Genomic DNA, 19,100 nt, shown 5'->3' with positions numbered 1-19,100 from the left:
ATGGAAGACCTAGGGGAATATAATGATTATACATATGAGTATCTGCATCTATAGTAGTCATTACACGATTTCTGTGAGGTCCACAGCCTGTTACCTGGCATTATCCAGCAGAGTCTGTTAGGGTTTTGTTATGTATGTTAAATTTAAACTGGAAGAGGATGAAGTGAATTTTACATTATGGCAAATTTGTGTCCAGTTTTCATGCCCCAGACAGATTACAAGTTAATCATTTTATTTTGTCCTAGATGGGAGCAGGATAAAAAGCAGGAAGCACTTATCCACTAGTTATGTTGGCCAGCAAAGTGCAGATATCCACCTGCCTTGGAGATAAATTCTTGAAGTGAGAAGGCTGGGATGATTGACTTGAATAGCAGACGCAGTTTTTAAGTAGAGTGGGAAGCTTGAGTCAGGAAGATTATACTTTTTTTCCTTTGAAATATTTTTGATTGCTCATCTCACTTTGACCATGAGTTTTAAAATACTTAATTTAATAAAAAAATTAACTACCAGTAGAATTTTTAATTTAGAAACGATTGCTGCAAGCAATGGAATCTTGCAACAAGTGCCTATTGGAAGATGAGAAGCGAAGAAATACTCACAGTGAGTGCCTAATGTACTGGTATGACAAAGACACAGAGTTCAAATACCTGTCACCGTGGCCAGAGAAGTTCCCTGCCATACAAAGATGCCACACCAGGTAATTCTGTAGTAATTATTCTATAGTGGATCAACCAAAAAATATTTGGATAACCTGTTTTTAGAATTTTGATATTTTTTCCTAGCATTTTAGTCACAGCATCAAACGATACAGAAACAGTAAAAACAGACAATTAATTGTGCTGCCCACGATGAATGATAATAGTCATAGTTGCTAAAAGCCAGAGCAGCCACATTTTGCTAAACAAATTAACCAGACACTAAACCACATGCCTTACACAATGGTCTGCAGGTTTGGTGACTCTCAATGCACTAAGGGAAGCAGATTCCCAAGGTGAGATGCTCCAAGAGCCTTGCTACCAGTCTTATGAAGGTCAGACCCAGGATATGACCTCAAGAGCATCCCAGAGAATCTCAACTGTGACAGTGAAGTATATGGTGAGGCCTGTGAGGAGAATGATGTAAATACCTGGGTAGAGGCAGTTCCTCAGCAGACCAGTTCTAAAGCACTAGAGCAGGGGTCGGCAACCTTTCAGAAGTGGTGTGCCGAGTCTTCATTTATTCACTCTAATTTAAGGTTTTGCATGCCGGTAATACATTTTAACCTTTTAGAAGGTCTTTTTCTATAAGTTTATATTATATAACTAAACTATTGTATGTAAAGTAAAAAAGGTTTTCAAAATGTTTAAGAAGCGTCATTTAAAATTAAATTAAAATGCTGATCTTACGCCACCAGCCTGCTCAGCTTGCTGCCAGCCTGGGGTTCTGTTCACCTAGGCTGGCAGTGGGCTAAGCAGGGCCTGTGGCCGGGACCCCAGACCTGGTTGGGGTGTGTGTTTTAGGGGTCAGGGCAGAGGGCTGAGGGAGGGGGTTCAAGGCAGAAGGCTGGGGTGGGGTTTCAGGGATCAGGGCAGAGGGCTGGGGTGTGGGGGGGTGTAGGGCAGAAGGCTGGGTGTGGGAGGGGTTCAAGGGTCAGGGCAGAGGGCTGGGGTGTGTGGGGGGTTCAAGGGTCAGGGCAGAGGGCTGGAGGTGTGTGGGGTGCAGGGCAGAAGGCTGGGTGTGTGTGGGGGTGGGGGGGTGCAAGGCAGTTGGGTTGGTGTGTGTTGGGGTGGGGGGGGTCAGAGTAGAGGGGTGCAGGGTAGGGGGGGTTCAAGGGTCAGGGCAGCAGGCTGGGGGCTTGGGGGCTGCAGGGCAGAAGGCTGGGTGTATGGGGGGGTTCAAGGGTCAGGGCAGAGGGCTGGGATGTGGGGGGGTGTAGGGCAGAAGGCTGGGTGTGGGAGGGGTTCAAGGGTCAGGGCAGAGGGCTGGAGGTGTGTGGGGTGCAGGGCAGAAGGCTGGGTGTGTGTTGGGGTGGGGGGGTGCAAGGCAGAAGGCTTGGTGTGTGTTGGGGTGGGGGGGGTCAGAGTAGAGGGATGGGGGGGTGCAGGGTAGAAGGCTGGGTGTGGGGGGGGTTCAAGGGTCAGGGCAGCGGGCTGGGGGTTTGGGGGGTGCAGGGCAGAAGGCTGGGTGTATGGGGGGTTCAAGGGTCAGGGCAGAGGGCTGGGTGTGTGGGGGTGCAGGGCAGAAGGCTGAGTGTGCGTGGAGGGTCAGGGCAGAGGGCTGAGGTGCTCGGCTCGTGGGGGTGCTCCCAGCACCCTACCCGAGCCGCTCACAGCAGGGGGCTGGATGGAATATGCCCAATTCCACCTCTTTCCCCAGGGCTCCGTCTGTCCCCACCTCTTCTCTGTCTCCTCCCCGGAGCAGCGAGCACACTGCAGCTCTGCTCCCCCTCACCCTCCCCATCGCAAGGGCGATCAGCTGATCAGCGCAGGGAAGGAGAGGAGATGGGGGAGGAAAACGGCACGCTGGGGGAAGAAGCAGGGAGGGGGGAACTTGGCTGCTGGCAGGACCAAGCTTCTGCCTCATGCCCTCGCAGGAGAGAGCGATGGGCAGAGGGGCTGAGTGGGGCTGGGACTCTGGCAGGCAGCAGGTAGCAGCGTACCATTAAAAATCGGCTCGCGTGCCGTCGGTTGCTGACCCCTATTCTAGGTGATCTTCAAGAATAGCCCTAAGAAAAATATTTTGCAATAGTCTAGCTTGGAGGTAGTGAAGGCAAGGCAGTATTATTGTAAGGTTCCAATTAGAGAAGAATGAAGATCCTTAGATGATGAAAGGTACCGTGTGCCACCTTTACTATCTTAGAATTTTGCAGTAACTATGACTCTAATAAGACTTTGAGTCTGTAAAATATTTGGTTAAAAAGCAAGTATTACACTCTCTGTAAAGTATGTATATACTGTTTACACCTATTGCTCCTATTTCTTCCTCTGGCCAGCAAACACTACTTTGGTTTTATCTGAACTGAGTCATGGCAAGCTGCCTTTCATCCGTATCTCTATTTTGGTCATGCACAAAGAAAGAAATGAGCCAGTAACCTCTCTGGTTGATGAGCAGTCAACACAGCTGAGTATATCAATGACACAGAACTCGGTCTCACTCTCCTAGCACCTTTCATTGAAAAGGTGGGATAACAAGATTGGACTCCACAAGTGAGGGCCTATTGGGAGGCTTTTAGTTGCCCAACAATACTTTATGGGACCTCATTGTGTACACACACCCATTGAAGGACTAGTACAAGATCCTGCAGGCTTGTTGTCCATGCATCATGGTTAATTAAATTAAAAGCTATTAATAGATCTAATAAAATCAGCATGAATTCCATACCCTTGTCTATTGTTAGAAGTAGATAATCCATGGATAACCGTCTTTGTTCCAGTCATAGTCAAATACAATCCCAACTTGATAAGATTCAGAGAAATTGCTCGAATTAACTCATCATCACTTCTTGGTAACCTTTTAGAAAAGTCAGAGATGATGGCAATTACTGAGGTTATAAATTTCCAAAAATGGTTTCTTGAACATGGGCCTAACCACTGCTTGTTTAAGCATGGCTGGCAAATGGCTCAACAAAGAAGCTAATTTTTTATTAAGATTATTAACATCTCTTTACTGGCTTTAATTATCCATGAAGGACATGAGATCATGTTTAAAGAGAGAGTTTTTTAGGAAGAGTTTGAAAGCAGTTTTCTCCAGTATACATGTTGAGAACTGACTTATCCTTGATATCATGATATTCTTTGTTGAAGCTGTTTTAGTAAATACATTGTTTTTGTTAATATTTTTATTTTCTAGGTATAAAACAATATCTTTGGATGCCTGGCATGTAGAAATAACCCACAATAAGATAACTAAAGTTAACAAGAGCGCATTGTATTTTTGTGGGTTTCCCACTCTAAAACACATTGCACATAAGGTAAATGATTACTATACTTTGGCATTTCACCCCAACTATTTCACAAATTATTAGGGAAAGATTTGACATAGGTTTTGTGTGCTGTCTTTCTCTCATCTAGTTCTGTCTTAAAAAAAGTGGGGTACAAGTATTCCAGCAGAGCAGCCATGGTGAGAATATGCTGTTAGAAATCATATGTGACCAGGATTCAAAAGAGCAGGTAACTGTCTCTCTTTCTAATGACAGTCTTAATTATGCACTATATTAGTTACATATGCCTAATGAGAAGTTAAGGTTAGGGTTTTTTAATCACCTTCTGTGTTGTGTTATCATAGGAGAAAATCAAAGGAGAAAAATACATACAGTGAAACCTGCCCTAGGGACCACCTCTCATAGGCAACCCCGTGTGTTAAGTAACCAATTTAAATTGTTACCAAGATATTTGGTATAATTTTGTTCAGTCCTTGTTAGGCAAGCAGTAATGCTTGGCTTACACATGGAGCTTTGCATAAATGTGTTACACTCTACTTTTTGCAAAACAACCTATGAGGTAACTAAGTTTCCCTTGCATTTGTACAGAGGGAGAAACTGTGAGGCACACAGAGGCTCTTACATGCCCAAGGCCAGAGAACAAATCACTAGAGAAGCTGGAATTACAACTCCTGGGGTTCTTGTGTCTCAGTCCCAGGCTCAGAGCTTTAGGTCATATTGCCTTCTCATTTCTACTAGTTCTTCAAGTAGTCTCATGAGAGGTTTCACTGTACATTTGGAGATGGTTACCTATATAATCTCAAAGAAAAAAACTTTAATAAAAGTCATGTTTACTATTTAGTCAATAGTAAAAGAGATTAAATAATAAAGGGTGGGGTGGGGGAGGAGAAATTAGGGTGATTAAATGTCCTTGGGTAGTGGGAATCTGTTGGAGGATTTGGATTTTGTCCCAATTTTAAAATATTGGAAGTTACTCTCTCCAATGCTAACTGGAAGGGTATCTACACAGCTCATGAAAGTGAACCTCCTAGCCTGGGTCACAGACTTGGACTTGTGGGGCTCACACTGCTGCACTAAAAATAGCTGTGTAGATGTAGTGGCTCAGGCTTTGAAGCTTGGGGAGGATGGTGGGCTTCTGTAAGTATACAATAAGTATCACAATCCAAAGTGAATGTGTTAAAAGCTCTTAAGGCTTTTCATTGTGTATCACAAGATAAACTGCTACCACTTTCAAATTAGATTTTTTTATTATAGTCAATAATGCTTTCATGTTAATTTCATGTTTTATTGCAGTAATTTTATTTGTTTGATAGAATAACTGAAATAGAGTAACTTTTGTTTTTCAGTCTGTAGAAAATGTAGCCAGTTTGGTGCTTGGAAAGTCTGTTTTTGTTAACTGGCCACACCTTGAAGAAGCCAGAGTTATTTCTGTGTCAGATGGAGAAACTAAGTAAGAACAATTGCATGGAAAGTTGTCTGCCTGTGTTACTCATTTACTTTCCCAAATGTTCCAAAGGCTACACAGTAGTCAAACTATTTTTTAAAAGCAGTGATTCAGAGCGCACTTAGATTAAATTACTTATTTAAAAGGGGACAGAGCATCTCAGGGCAGCAGCTAGACGAGGAAGCTCTGTTTAACATGGTTCTTGGGGCTTGGATATGGAGGCACAGATCTCCATTGTTTCCGTCAAGATCTGTGGGACAAACTCCATGCTTATTCTAATGGAAGAGGCTCTCTCACACACAAACCTGGACAGAATAATTTGAGGGAAACTGCCAGGGGAATCTCATGCAGGTTTTTCACAAGTGTGGGGGAATCTGGCCTCTTGATGTGGAATCAGCAAAGAGTCCTGTGGCACCTTATAGACTAACAGACATATTGGAGCATGAGCTTTCGTGGGTGAATACCGACTTCGTCGGATGCATGACTGATGTATTCACCCACGAAAGCTCATGCTCCAATATGTCTGTTAGTCTATAAGGTGCCACAGGACTCTTTTGCTGCTTTTACAGATCCAGACTAACATGGCTACCCCTCTGATACTTGATGTGGAATGGAAACCATCCTATAAGTCTTCCAATACTTGAAAAAGAGCAAATATATTTTCTAACTAAAATAAGTTCATTAATAATTAGTGAAGTGCAGACCTATCTGTTGAAGTTAATTATACACTTATAATATCTTCAAGGTTTTATTTGGAAGAGCCACATGGAACACAGAAGCTTTACCTGGGAAAAACTGTGCCACCAACTAAAGTGGCATATGTTGGAGAGAAAGAACAGAACATCTGGTTGAAAGACGTTCAGGGGATTTCAGAACAGTAAGTAGTTAGAAAATTAAATTTTGTAATTTTACTTTTTAAAGCTCAGCTACTTTTTGTTGCTTCATTATGGATTTAGTTAGAAGACTAGGGCTGTTCCATACATGATAATAAAAGATGGCAAGCTAGTGAATGAGAGTGTTGAAAGATAAGAATTTGGAGTGAAACATTTAACACAGTCACTTAATAATTACTTCTCCCATAAATGGCATCTAACTTGGTAAACGGAACTGTTTTTTATTAGCATTGTTGACTAATAATTCTCCTGACCAGTCCCCTCCATTATTTGTTTGAAGGAAGAGTTGAAACACCCACTTCTCGTCCTGTAGTTGCAGCAACATTCAGTGATCCTTCAAGAGGTTCCACCACTCTGGCTTCATTCCATCTTCATTGCACTCTGGGGCTTCCCAAGCTTTTCAGAAATGCATGCATTCTCTGCATATGAGGGAATCTGGCATGCGGTGCAATTTGAATGGATCCACAGCAGCAGAACCCCCTGTAGAAGTTACTGAATCCTACTGCATATTTGCTGGAAACAGTGGAGAGGGAAGTGGGTTCATGATCCCCATCCCACTCTGAAGATCTTTGGAGCAAAGTAGGTGTCCCTAAGAGGACTGTTGGACAGGTCTTTCGACTGTATGGGATTCATGTGCCCATGCAGCAGCAAGATGATTCACTGTATACTCACATGCAGGGTGGATCAATAACATTGACATCTTTGGTATCGTAACTTAAAATTTTCCTTTTTTTCTGGAGCCCAGTGTCTCCTACAGTTCTTGATGTCTGGACTGCTCTACTCTCTTTGAAGTTCATGGAGGTGGAGCAGAATTTTGGAACCGAATGATCTGGCCACACCCCTTCAATTCCTGCTTGCTTCCAGTTTCTTTGCCTCTGTGTGGATGGCAGTTTTTTCAACCTTTACATCTGCTCCAGGGGTTTCTGGTCAAAATTTGGTATAGTAGTGAGCAGCTCTTCCACCCGCTCCTTTGCTCTGGGCCAGTTTTTTAGATGGATGTTGGAATCCCCCAGAGACTCAGCTGCAATGCCCCACTGCTGGCTGATGTGCACATTCAGGTATGGAAGAGCAGCCTAAAAAAGCACTGAATGAGATCCAAACAGTGCTCCATGTGTGAGACTTCCCTCCCAGGCTTGGCAAATACTGTGTTGTGCCTAGTCTGCCCCCAGTCTTCTGTTAGGTTCCAGAGCTCTGAGTGGGACAGTCATGTAGGATCCCCTGCCCACCAGAACAGATGAGACTCTAATATGGTGTGACAGACTCAGACCAGAAGGATATAAGAGAGTAGTGGAAGGCAGGTATATCAGCCTCAGAATGAGCAGGTCCTTGTTCCCTGGATAGACAAACAAAGGCTACTCCAGGCCAATCAAGACACCTGACACCAATTAACCAGTTAAGGCTGTTAGGCTAATGGAGACAGCTGGAACCAATTAAGTTCCCACTCATACTGCTTAAAAGCTCTCCTTTCCAGTTCTCTCAAGCGAGCTCAGGTGAAAAGAGCTGGAGGAGAAGCAGCATTGCTGAATCCTGAGGTAAGGGTGAAGCTGGGGAAAAGGGGACCATGGGGAAGTGGCCCAGGGAATCAAAGAGGTGTCAGTGGTGAAGGGAAAGCCGTCAACAGCTGCTACCATTAGGGTCCCTGGGCCGGAACCTGGAGTAGAGGGTGGGCTTGGGTTCCCCCCTTCCTCCCCTGCTCTACAGAGATCCCCTTGAGAGGGGAAGCGGACTTTGGTCCAGGCAGGAGGCTGAACTGCACCTACTGAGCTCTAAGGAGCAACAGAGACTGTGATGAAAGTAGCTCAATAAGCTGTGATCTTTGCCACTATACTGAGAAAGAGAAGTCACATTGAGGGCCTTAGCAAGTGAGGGACCTGGAAGTGAGGGACCCACCAATACAGGCTTGGAGCTTTGTCACAGTGGGAAAAACGGACCTGGAGTCTATGGGAAGAGTTGGGAGAGTGTTCAAGGATGAGGAGGATCCAAGTCAGATTACTCAAGAGTTAAGTTCCAAGGAGCCCTTGAAGACCAGAGGAGGCAGACTTGTGGGTTCATAGATCCTCACCCCAAGTCCCAAAGTGGGTCCTGAGCATTTTGGAAAAGAAGCAGGGTTTATAAGTACCCCCCCTTCCCAGTTTTCCCACAAGGAGGGCCCTGGAAGCATTTCCCCTCTCCCTTCCGGGAGGGGATGGGATCCAGGAGGACTCAAAAAGAAATGTCACAAGAGGACTTCAGGCCCTCAGCAATCTAGCTGCAAAAGGCCTTATCAAACCTGCGATGGAGCTCGTATGCTCTCTAAGTAAGCTAAAAACACTTTAAAAGGAGGTGGGGGCGCAAAGAAAGTGAAAAGGATGAAGAAAAAGCTTAAAGGATCTTGGAGTTATGAGTCCTCTGATTACACTTCCTCCTTCCCCTCCTCCACAGAGGACGATAAATTGGTTCTGATTCCAGTCAGGACCAGGGAAAGACTCAGCAGAGGATTTTTCCCCTCTGAGAAATTTGAGACCCTGTGCAACATGGTTGTTGTATCCACTATTCAGATTCAACCTGAACAAAATACCAAAAGTAAGCCTCTAAGGAAATTTTCCCCTTGAAATCCTCACCTGATGCCATGGTTCCCCTACACTCCTCCTTCAAGGAAGTAATCAAGGATGAATGGGATAATCCAGACACAGGCAAGCACATTAACAGAAATTATCTTTGGTTCTATTGGATCCAGGAATCAGAATTCTCAGTTACTAAGATACCAAAGGTTAACAGTGCTGGAGCATCCCTGGCTAACAATATGGTTATCCCTTCAGAAGAGGAGTTCTATTCTAAGGACCGCACAGATAGAAAAATGGAGGCCCCTCTCAAATACAGACTGAGGCCTCCTCAGCCTCTCTTAAGGTGTCCCTAGCAACTACTTGTGTTGCAAAGCATCTCCCTCCTGGCTAGAAGATCTCAGAGCCCTCAAGAATAGATGACCTTGACTTCAGTTCTATTTTAAAGAAAGTTTCCCTGGCAACAGCATTCATTGCTGATGCCTCAAAGGACATGATGGGATTCTCAGCCAAAGCCATGGCCTCCAGCCCTGTGACCAAGCACCATCTATGGCTTTGTCCCTGGAAGGTGGATAGCTAGTTGAAGCAGATGCTATGCTCTGCTGAATTCATGGGCTGCCTGCTTTTTGGAGAGAAGCTAGATAAGGTGGTGGTGGACAGTGCCTCAAAATCTAAACAGTCTCTTCTGAGGCCACACGATGCCTTTGAGAGACTCTAGACTGGCCTTCTGACAAAGGCATTTGTTTCAGCCTTCATCCTGGCAGAAATATCAGTGGTGGGAGAGCAGGTTCTCCAGAGGAACTATGGCTTGGGAGAAAAGTCCTGAGCCTTGCCACTCCCAAAGCCTCTTTATGAAAAAGACCGCATAGGTCTCTGCCCAGAGCTAAAACTAGGGAGCAGGATTTCTCATTTTCTTCAACCATGGGACCAGTGGGTCAGAGAGACTGAGAGTCAGGGATACTCTCTCAAGTTATGGGGTCTATCCCATCTATTTTTCATCCAGTCCGCCATCTCGAAAAGCATGGTCTAATCTAGAATGAGATATTTCACCTCCCGGATGTGGGAGTAATAGAGAGTGTTCCCTCAGAAGAAAGATTCTCAATGTTCTACTCCAACTTCTTTATTGTTCAGAAGCATACAAGGGGAATCCGAGCCATTCTACATCTCAAAAGGCTCAACAAGAGGATGAAGAGAATGACGTTCTGGATGGAAATCCTAATCTCTACGGGGTTATCTCTGTCCCATGGGGATTTTCTGACTTCACAGGGGATCCACCGTACCCCTTCCTGCATGACATCTTCATCAGAGCTCCACCTTAAGCAACAGCACACAGATCTACGTCCTTGACCTTGAATCTCTTGCAAGCACATGGCTTTAACAGCATTGAGAAAAGCTCCTTGATTCCATCCACCCAAATCACTCACTTTGGAGTGGACATAGACAACCTGTTAGCAAGAATATGTCCATCTCTAGAGGTTCCATTAGATTCAAGATCTTTTGGAACTGCACATGAGCCTTCAATGGTAAGCTTCCTAGTATTTTGCATAGGGATCATTCCATGGGCACAGTCACACATCAGGCACCTTTAAGGCTGCATCCTAAAAGTATGGGACTACTTCCCAGAATGCATGCAAGAATAAGTGATATTTCCAGTGCTGGTAATCAACTCTTTAAAATAGTGGTCTGCCCAGGGCAATGTCTGCAAGGACATGCCCGTCTGCCTTCCTGATCCCTTGATCCTCACAACCAATGTTAGCCTGGTGGAGGACTGGCTGGGGGGCATGCTTGAGATCCCAAATAGCTGAGGGTGTCTGGAACCTGAAGAAAGAACCCACATCATAAACTTCCTAACTAAGAGCAGTCAAGCTGGTGCTATGAAGCTTCCAGTCTGGCCTAAAGGGGAACCACATTCTGATTCAGTCAGATAACACAAACATGGTTGCGTATGTGAACAACCAAGGGAGAATAAGAAGCCCAGCACTACATGCTGAAGCAATGCAAATCATGCAGTGGGCAGGGCAGTCTCTCCTCTCCCTCAGGGCAGTTCACATACAGGGGGACCTGAACCAAACAATGGACTTGCTTAGCAGGCACAAAGTGAACAACTCTTGAGTGGTGCCTAAATCCAACATGGCCAGAATTCCTGCATTTCTTGGATTTGCTTTGTGTTTCTGGCACCAGCTGCAAAACTTGTTCCAGATAGAGGCGTTTACTTTCAATACTCTTTTAGAAGTAAGAAGCGTTCTGATAACTTTGCAGAACAGACCCAGTGATACCAGTGCTTCCCTTTCAATAGCCAGGCTGTTAGATGAAACCAGTTCAGGTCCGGATGAAGCACAGGACCTTGTGAGGAGAGGTCCTATCTCTTCGGAACCTGTCATGGTGAGCCCAATTTCAGCTTTATCAGTTCAAAAAACTGGGTCTCCTCGCCAATGTGGGGTCTTAGAGTTAATCATCAAATAATTTGGCCTGTCCTCAACTGACATTTGCAAATCACATACAAACAAAGAGACCAAAGTACCTCACCAGGAAAGTGGACACTAGATCCATGGGGACAGATGCCTTATCATGCAGACGGTCACAAGGCCTCCTTTATGCATTTCCACCCTTCCCGCTACTAGGGAAGGCAGTCCAGAAAATAAATCAGGAACAGGCAACAGTAATATTTGTAACTCCACATTGGCCGAGGAGTCTCAGATTTTTGAACCTGATAAAGCTGAAATTGGGCTCACCAATACAGGTTCTGAAGAGATGGAGCACTTCCTCACAAGGTCCTGTATTTTATTTCGACCTGAACTGGCTGCATTTAACAGTCTGGCTATTGAACGGGAAGCGCTGGTCTCACTGGGCTGTTCTCCAACGTTATCAGAACACTTCTTACTTCTAGAAGAGTATTGAAAGTATACTCCTTTATCTGGACCAAGTTTTGCAGCTGATGCCAGGAACACAAAGAAAATCTAAGAAATCCACGAATTCTGGCTATCTTGGATTTTCTCCAAGAAGGCTTTGACAAAGGTCTTCAGTCCAGCACCATTGTGCATCAGGTGTCTGCTCTTAGAAGCATGATGTTTGCAGAATCTGTAGGTTCTCTGGCAGAGAACCTCTAAGTAGCCAGATTCCTTAGGGCAGTCCAGTTAGCCAAGCTGGCTATTAGACCTCATTTTCCTAAGTGGGCCACTTACGTTGAGAGCCCTGACAAACCATCCCTTTGAACCACTGACATCAGTGTCAGCATTTTCTTTATCCATTAGAACTTGCTTTCTGTTACCATCATGTCCACCAAATGAACGTTGGAGCTGTTGGCGCTCTCTATGCAGGAACTTTACTCCATGTTTCTTGAATACAAGATGGTGCTCAGAACTCTGGAATCATTTCTCCCAAAAGTGAACTCTTCTTTCCATGCTTCTCAAGAGTGGTTCTCCCTTCGTTCTTTCCAAGGCCACAACATCCGACCAAGGAGAGGGTGGCACACCTTATATGTCAGAAGGGCTCTGAAAATTTACCTCAAATGTTCAGAGTCCACAAGGAGATCAGGGGCCCTGTTTGTATCCTTCTATCCGAAACACCAAGGTCTCAGAGGTGCCATGTATTCTGTTGCTAGGTGGATTAGATTATGCATTATGGAAGCATACTAGGCATCAAAGATTCTACTTCCAGAAGGGGTCAGGGCACACTCTATGCAATCCCTGGCAACCTTGTGAGCAGAAAGCTAATGCATCCACAGCAGAAATTTGTAAGGCAGCCACCTGGTCAAATGCTGCCTCTTTTATCAAGCACTAGAAGGGGGACTTCCTGTCTTCTGCAGCGGTGTCCTTTGGCAGGAAGGTGCTGTAGGCAGTGGCCTGGAAATGATTTTGCCCTTTGAGTAACTATTATAGATGGGAAGAGAGATGTTGTTTTTTCCTTTTTCTGACCTTTTCTATCGCCTCCGTATATTTGCTTGCTGCTTCTCAGACGTCAAGAATTGTGGAAAATGCTGGGCTGCAAAACAGAAAATTTCTTACCAATAATTTCCTTCCCACTAGCAGTGTCTCCCTCTCTACCCCTCCTGGATGGCTCATCAGTCAATAGTCAGTTATTAAGTGGAATCATTACCATATGATAGTCTTCGTTGGTCTAATGAAAGTTTCAGAGTAGCAGCCGTGTTAGTCTGTATCTGCAAAAAGAACAGGAGTACTTGTGGCACCTTAGAGACTAACAAATTTATTTGAGCATAAGTTTTTGTGTCCATGAAAGCTTATGCTCAAATAAATTTGTTAGTCTCTAAGGTGCCACAAGTACTCCTGGTTCTTTTGGTCTAATGCAGTGGTTCTCAAATTGTGAATTGGGACCCCAAAGTGGGTCGCAACCCCATTTTAATAGGGTCACCAGGGCTGGCTTAGACTTGCTGGGGCCCGGGGCCAGAGCTGAAGCCCGAGCCCCACTGCTCAGATTACAGGCCCTCTGTCTGGGTTTGAAGCCCCTGGGCTTTGGCCTCGTCGCCTAGGGTGTGGGGCTCGGGCTTTGGCTTTCACCTCCCACCAGACTTCGGCAGTGGTGCAAGTAAAATCCATGTCTTACCGGTACGCGGGGGGCACCAGCTAAAGGGCATACGTGACCTTCCATGTGACTCCCAAGCCCCAGATCCCCCACGCTCTCTCCGTCCCCTCCTCACATCCATCTCATGTTACCTGGGGCGTGTGGGGGTTGGGCTCCGTCCTCCTCCGGCTGCACGGGGGACAGGGTTTGGGCGGGGAGGCGGTACAGCCGCCGAAGGAGCTGCCAGCGTTCTGCTCCTTTCCGCGCTGCTGTCCCTCCCAGCGGGGAAAGGAGCAGAACCCCCAGCCCTCTCCTCCAGCAGGGCTGCTGCTGTGTCTTTCCGGTATGCTGTACCAGCTATAAATAGCTTGCTGGTACGGCATACTGGAGTGTACTGGCCTACTTGCACTGCTGGGCTTCGGTTCCCTCTCGTGGGGTCGTGTAGTAATTTTTGTTGTCAGAGGGGGTCACTGTGCAATGAAGTTTTTGAGAACCCCTGGCCTAATGTATGTAGTTATTTTTGTCATCTTTGGAATATTTGTTAATGATGCTAGCAAGTTTTGCAATTTGTGAATAACTCATCTGGAAGCAAGCAGGAGATGAGGGTGTGTGGCAAGACCATGTGGCTTCAAAACTCTGATTCACCTCCCTGAGCTGCAAAGAGAGGAGAGTAGCCCAAATTTCAAGAATTGGGGGGGGATGCTGCTAGCAGAAAGGAAATTGTTGGTAAGAAATTTTCTGATTTTAGCCCCATATTTTGGGCTAATAATTCTAGGTGTTCAGATAGTACAGTGAATGACTCACATAGGATCTAGAATAACATTTTAGCCTCGGAGTTGTTAAACCTGTATATAGTTCTTACTTATAAAACAGGAACCAATTATTTAAATATTCATAATTTTAAGAATAATTTCTTTTTGGATTTAAATACATTGGTTAAGGCCACCATAAAAGTAATTTCCTTTTTGTGTTAGGAAGTTCCATGTATTTAAATCAAAATAAATGTTTTCCTTTTTTTTTTTCTTCAGCTACCAGAGGAGAAAAGGAATAATTATAAATGAAACCTCAGTAGTTGTATATGCCCAGTTACTCACTGGTCGTAGATATCAGCTAAATCCAAATGGTGAAGTTTATTTGGAGAAGCAGTGGTCAAAACAAGTTCTTCCTTTTGTTTACCAAACTATTGTCAAGGTAAATATTCCAAATACTCCTAATCTTCTATAAAATTTTCCTTTCCATTAGGAAAGGATTGGAGCTGTGGGTCGGGACCCCAAAGTGGCCAAGGGCTGGCATTCCCCTTGCTGGGGCCCAGGACTGAAGCCTGAGCCCCGGGGCCAAAGACCAAAGGTTTTAGCCTTGAATGTGTGTGTAGGGGGCACCTCAGGTAACATGCCCCCCCCCTGCCTGGGGCTGAAGCCCTTGGGATTTGACTTTGGTCTCTCCCCTCCTCCCCCCAACCCCCCACCCACCAAGAGTGGTGGAGCTCAGGCTTCAGTCCCCGCCTCCTGGAGTCATTTAGCAATTTTTGTTGTCAGAAGGGGGTTGAGGTGCAATGAAGTTTGAGAACCCCTGGATTAGAATGCATACTTTAAAACAGACAAATAAAAGAATTAATCAGCATCTTAATTTTATGGTAATAGTGCATCCTTTCTAGTCCAAAAATATATACTTTGTCAAAAGCGACATTAAATTGTATATATTTTTTCATTTAAACTCCCATTTCAAAAAGTGTTGGGAGCTACACCGAAGGCTCTTGTCACAAAAGTTGTGACCCTACTGCATATTTTATTTTGATTGCCACGAACTTTTGTGAGGACATTTTGAATAAGATACAGTAGTCATCTTGGACCAGATGTAGCCCAGTAGCTTTATATAATTTCACTGGCAGTATTACTTTCAAATACTGACTTGATATATATTTTAGGTAGTGAGGTTAGCATGAAGGAAATAGTTTGTAGTTTACTTTATAGTGGTTGTTCGATATTTGGTAATAAATATCTATTTAGCAGACCTGTTTAAAGAACGTATTGGGATTGACAGATATTTTAACACCATAGATTTTATCTTCTTATTTCATGTAGGATATCAGTGCTTTTGACTCTCGTTTCTCCAACATCAAAACCTTGGATGATCTGTTTCCTCCTGGAAGTACAGTCTTTATGCTGGGGACTCCTTACTATGGCTGCACAGGAGAAGTTAGTCCAAACATTTATTCTTGCAAGATTTCTTTTCTTATGAGCCTATAAATATAAAGGGCCAGATTCTCTGGTGCTGCGTGACAGAATCTAGCTGTGGAGTCAGTGTAACCAACCCAGGTTGGATTACTTTGGTGGCTTAGTTGACATGTGTGAGCTCCTGCCTCTCCCCTACCATGTTGCTAAGGTAACAGGGAAAAGAGAGCATAACCAGAATGTCCCATCAACAACATGAGCATCAGCTATGGTTTTGTTCCTTTGGGGCTCTTTGTAGTCAGCCTGATAGCTGTTCTAACTAAGTGCAATAGGACTGGCCCTGTAAAGAAGTTGCACCAAGATCTGAGGAGGGCAAAGTTGAGCTTTAAGGTGTTTTTGCCCATCCCTACACTTGACCTATAGTCTATACAGATAAACTGCCCAGTTTATCTATACAGAGTATAGACCCCAAAGTCTGGTGCCAAGTCTGTTTTTAAATTACCTCTTTCTAAATGAGGGAGGTAGTGTTTGTCTGCCATCTCTCTCATATATATGTATATGTATATATGTATGTATATGTATATATGGCAGACAAACACATATATAATAAAAATCTATGCAGTGAATTTGCACATGTAGCTTAGGCTTCTCACAGAAAGTATAGGTCTAGAGTTTTTACCTCAATTATTCCAGCAGAGAAGTGAATGAATTTTATTAACTTACTTTGTTTTCTATCAGGTGCAGGATTCATGTGATGTTATCACAGAAGGTAGAATTCGTGTAGTTTTCAATATCCCGTGTGAACCCCAGCTTGATTCCTTAATACAGAACCAGCATGTAAGTATTTTTGTAAATCCAGTAAATACTTAAATATTGTCAGATATTTTTGTCAGTGGCAAATTTCCTTCACAGATCCCAATTGTCTTTTGTGCTGCAATCCATATCCTTCTGTAAAAGACTGAAGTACTAAAACACACTTATTTAGGGAGACTAATATATTGTAATGTAAGGCTGAATACAAGGTCTGTTCAGAGCATTGAACGGCACTCTTACCGTGCAGTTCCATACCCATGTCCCGTGGTTTGCATCCTCTGTGGGATGGTCTAGTTCTACTAGAATCTGGCTGCCAGTTGTGCTGCTCCTTTATGCATACCAGCAGCTGATGACCAGAAACAATATTTCCGGGCAGTGAGGAACGGGAATCACCATGTGCTTTTAACTTTTTTACTCAGATGATTGCATTGGCTTCACTTTCATTTCTGGTTGCCATTAACACCTTAAACTGCAATATTTAAAACATTGGTCTGGAAATCAACTGTTCAGGAGATCTAGTCACCATGACAGTTAAGGTCAGCTGGGCAACTCTGGCAGTTAGTCCCTGAATTTAAGTAGTTCATGACAAGACAGTGGGGTTTTTTCAGTTGATGGTCCTTTCCTTGGGAACTAGTTCCCATTAGTGATCTGTAAGAGCTTAAGCTGACAAGTTTCAGAGCAAGATAAGAGATGTTCTTGCTTGGTTTAGTTCAGTGTTTTTCAAACACAGTGAGCTCAGGGATTCTATTGTATTTTATTACTCAATATTTATAATAGCTCCCCAAGCTCCCAATATAGATTACTGCCTTGTTCTGCAGCTAGACACTCTAGCAACACAGTCCCTGCCCCAAACAACTTTGTAAATTCCTCTGGCCCTGGCATGGGGAAAGGGGAAATGTTCATCACTTATCTTCTCCTCCTTGGATCCTCAGACCAATGGAAGGGTCTCCTGCAGAGTTCTGGGAGCTGGTTTCCTTTCCTCTCCTCCCAACCCTTAGTGCAGGAATAGCAGAGAAATATGTAGGGTTGGAAGGTAATTTTTAAAAGGAAATAATTGGGTTTTTAAAAATAATTATAGTACTTTATTGTCTCTATCCTGTCCTAGTGTATAGTAATATATTTTTATTTTTAAAGAAATATTCTGTGAAGTACAATCCTGGATATGTTTTAGCCAGTCGTCTTGGAGTGAGTGGATATCTTGTCTCCAGGTTTACAGGAAGCATATTTATTGGAAGAGGATCCAGGAGAAAGTATGTTTGACTGTAATAAATTTCTTTGTAATCAAAACTCTCAATTATGCATGTAAAATTGTAGATTATATACTATGGTAGATTCCGCCTAATAGCAATCCTGATATTAGCAACTTCCAGTTAATGGGAACATTTTCCCGGGAACCAATCCCATCCCATTAACATCAGTGTTGATAGGATTAGGATATTGGCACCGGCATGCTGCTTATAGCACCTTTTTTTAAAGAAAGGCCCCACCTGCAGGCAGGTTTGTGAGTCTATAGGCAGGGAAATAAGTATTGAGATGTGCTGAGCACCCCCTGCAGATAGGTTTATGAGGCTGCATCCAGGAATGGAAGGGCTGGGGCATGCCTTCCTCACTGCAGCACCGCAAACCTACCTGTGGCCAGTGCTCATCGTGTCCCAGCGCTTCCTTCTGGGGCTGCAGCCAGCAAACCTGTCTGCACATGGGACTGTATAGGAGGTAAGAGGCTGTGGGCTGGGCTGGGAGGCTGTGGGCTGGGTAGTAGGGGGGAGAGGAGTTGCAGCCCAGCAAACCTTACTGCACACGGGATCACACAAGGAGATAAGTGGCTGCAGGCTGGGAGGGGAGGCCATAGGCAATAGCGGGGAGGAGGGCTGCATCCTGGGTGTTGGAACTGCATGATATCTCTCCCTGCACTCTCCAGGCTGTGCCCTGCCAGGAGACTGCACACAGGGAAGGGAGTGCTGGAGCATGCTAAGCCTTCCACTTATTAGCAACTTCTGGATAATAGCAACTTTTGGCTAGCAACCAAGGGATTACTAATAAGTGGAAGCTACTGTAAACAGAATTTACTATATTGATTTTTCTTATGTTTTCATCCTGTTTGACATCTCAGTATTAATAAATTCTAATGGGATCTGTGATGTAAAATTGTATTGATAGTGTATTTAATATAAGCAGTGTTTTCAGAAAGATGCACTCTTCAGTTAACAGAAGCTTAGTTTGTTAATTTTCTGAATCGGAGCTTTGTTCTGGTTGTTTAATTGTTTTTTTTTGTTTTGTTTTTTTAAAACTAAGAATTGCTTAGATTTATTAAGTGCCAAAGAATTGTTTAGTTGCAGTGATATTCTAATTGAGCATTAGTAGAATATTGCATCAGATTAAAATTGAAAAATTAAATTAGAAATCCCAGCTGAATCATACGTACTCCTGTACTTCATAAATTTTTTTGGATTCTTCTCTTGGAGACACCTTCAGTATGTTAAATCTGCAACAGCACCTAGGAGGCTAGTAGGTTGAGACTCTGTAATTCTAGGGGAAGTTCTTCTGAGTTTATGCCACCCAATGCTGTCATGATGCCCTTCCTGCCTCAATCAGAAAATGAGGCCTAGTCTGGGACTGGTACATTTAAAATTGCATTATTAAAATTTTACGAAAAATCAATTTAAAAAAAAAACAAACCCTCAACTGGGACATTAGTATAAAAGACTTTTCCGTCAAGTGAGTTTTGGGTGAGAATTTTTCCTTAAATCCCTCATCTGTAAATATATTTCACCCTTGCAACCAACCTTCCAAAGCAAGGAGACC

The 19,100-nt window shown here is 44.0% G+C and overlaps 1 protein-coding gene across 3 annotated transcripts in view; it reads left to right on the top strand.

Moving 5' to 3' along the window:
* Positions 1–19,100, top strand: part of XRN1 (5'-3' exoribonuclease 1) — a 92,655-nt gene that overhangs the window by 43,678 nt on the left and 29,877 nt on the right. For all 3 annotated transcript variants that reach the window (XM_045029388.1, XM_045029387.1, XM_045029386.1), the window contains exons 16-24: positions 528–697; positions 3,829–3,949; positions 4,050–4,148; positions 5,266–5,369; positions 6,109–6,240; positions 14,343–14,505; positions 15,396–15,509; positions 16,224–16,322; positions 17,433–17,548. In XM_045029388.1, coding sequence (XP_044885323.1) covers positions 528–697; positions 3,829–3,949; positions 4,050–4,148; positions 5,266–5,369; positions 6,109–6,240; positions 14,343–14,505; positions 15,396–15,509; positions 16,224–16,322; positions 17,433–17,548 — 1,118 coding nt within the window. The remainder of the gene's footprint in view (positions 1–527; positions 698–3,828; positions 3,950–4,049; positions 4,149–5,265; positions 5,370–6,108; positions 6,241–14,342; positions 14,506–15,395; positions 15,510–16,223; positions 16,323–17,432; positions 17,549–19,100) is intronic.

Source organism: Mauremys mutica, chromosome 9 (genome assembly GCF_020497125.1).
Source record: "Mauremys mutica isolate MM-2020 ecotype Southern chromosome 9, ASM2049712v1, whole genome shotgun sequence".
Lineage (NCBI taxonomy): Eukaryota > Metazoa > Chordata > Testudines > Geoemydidae > Mauremys > Mauremys mutica.
This window is presented reverse-complemented; position numbering and strand designations above follow the sequence as displayed.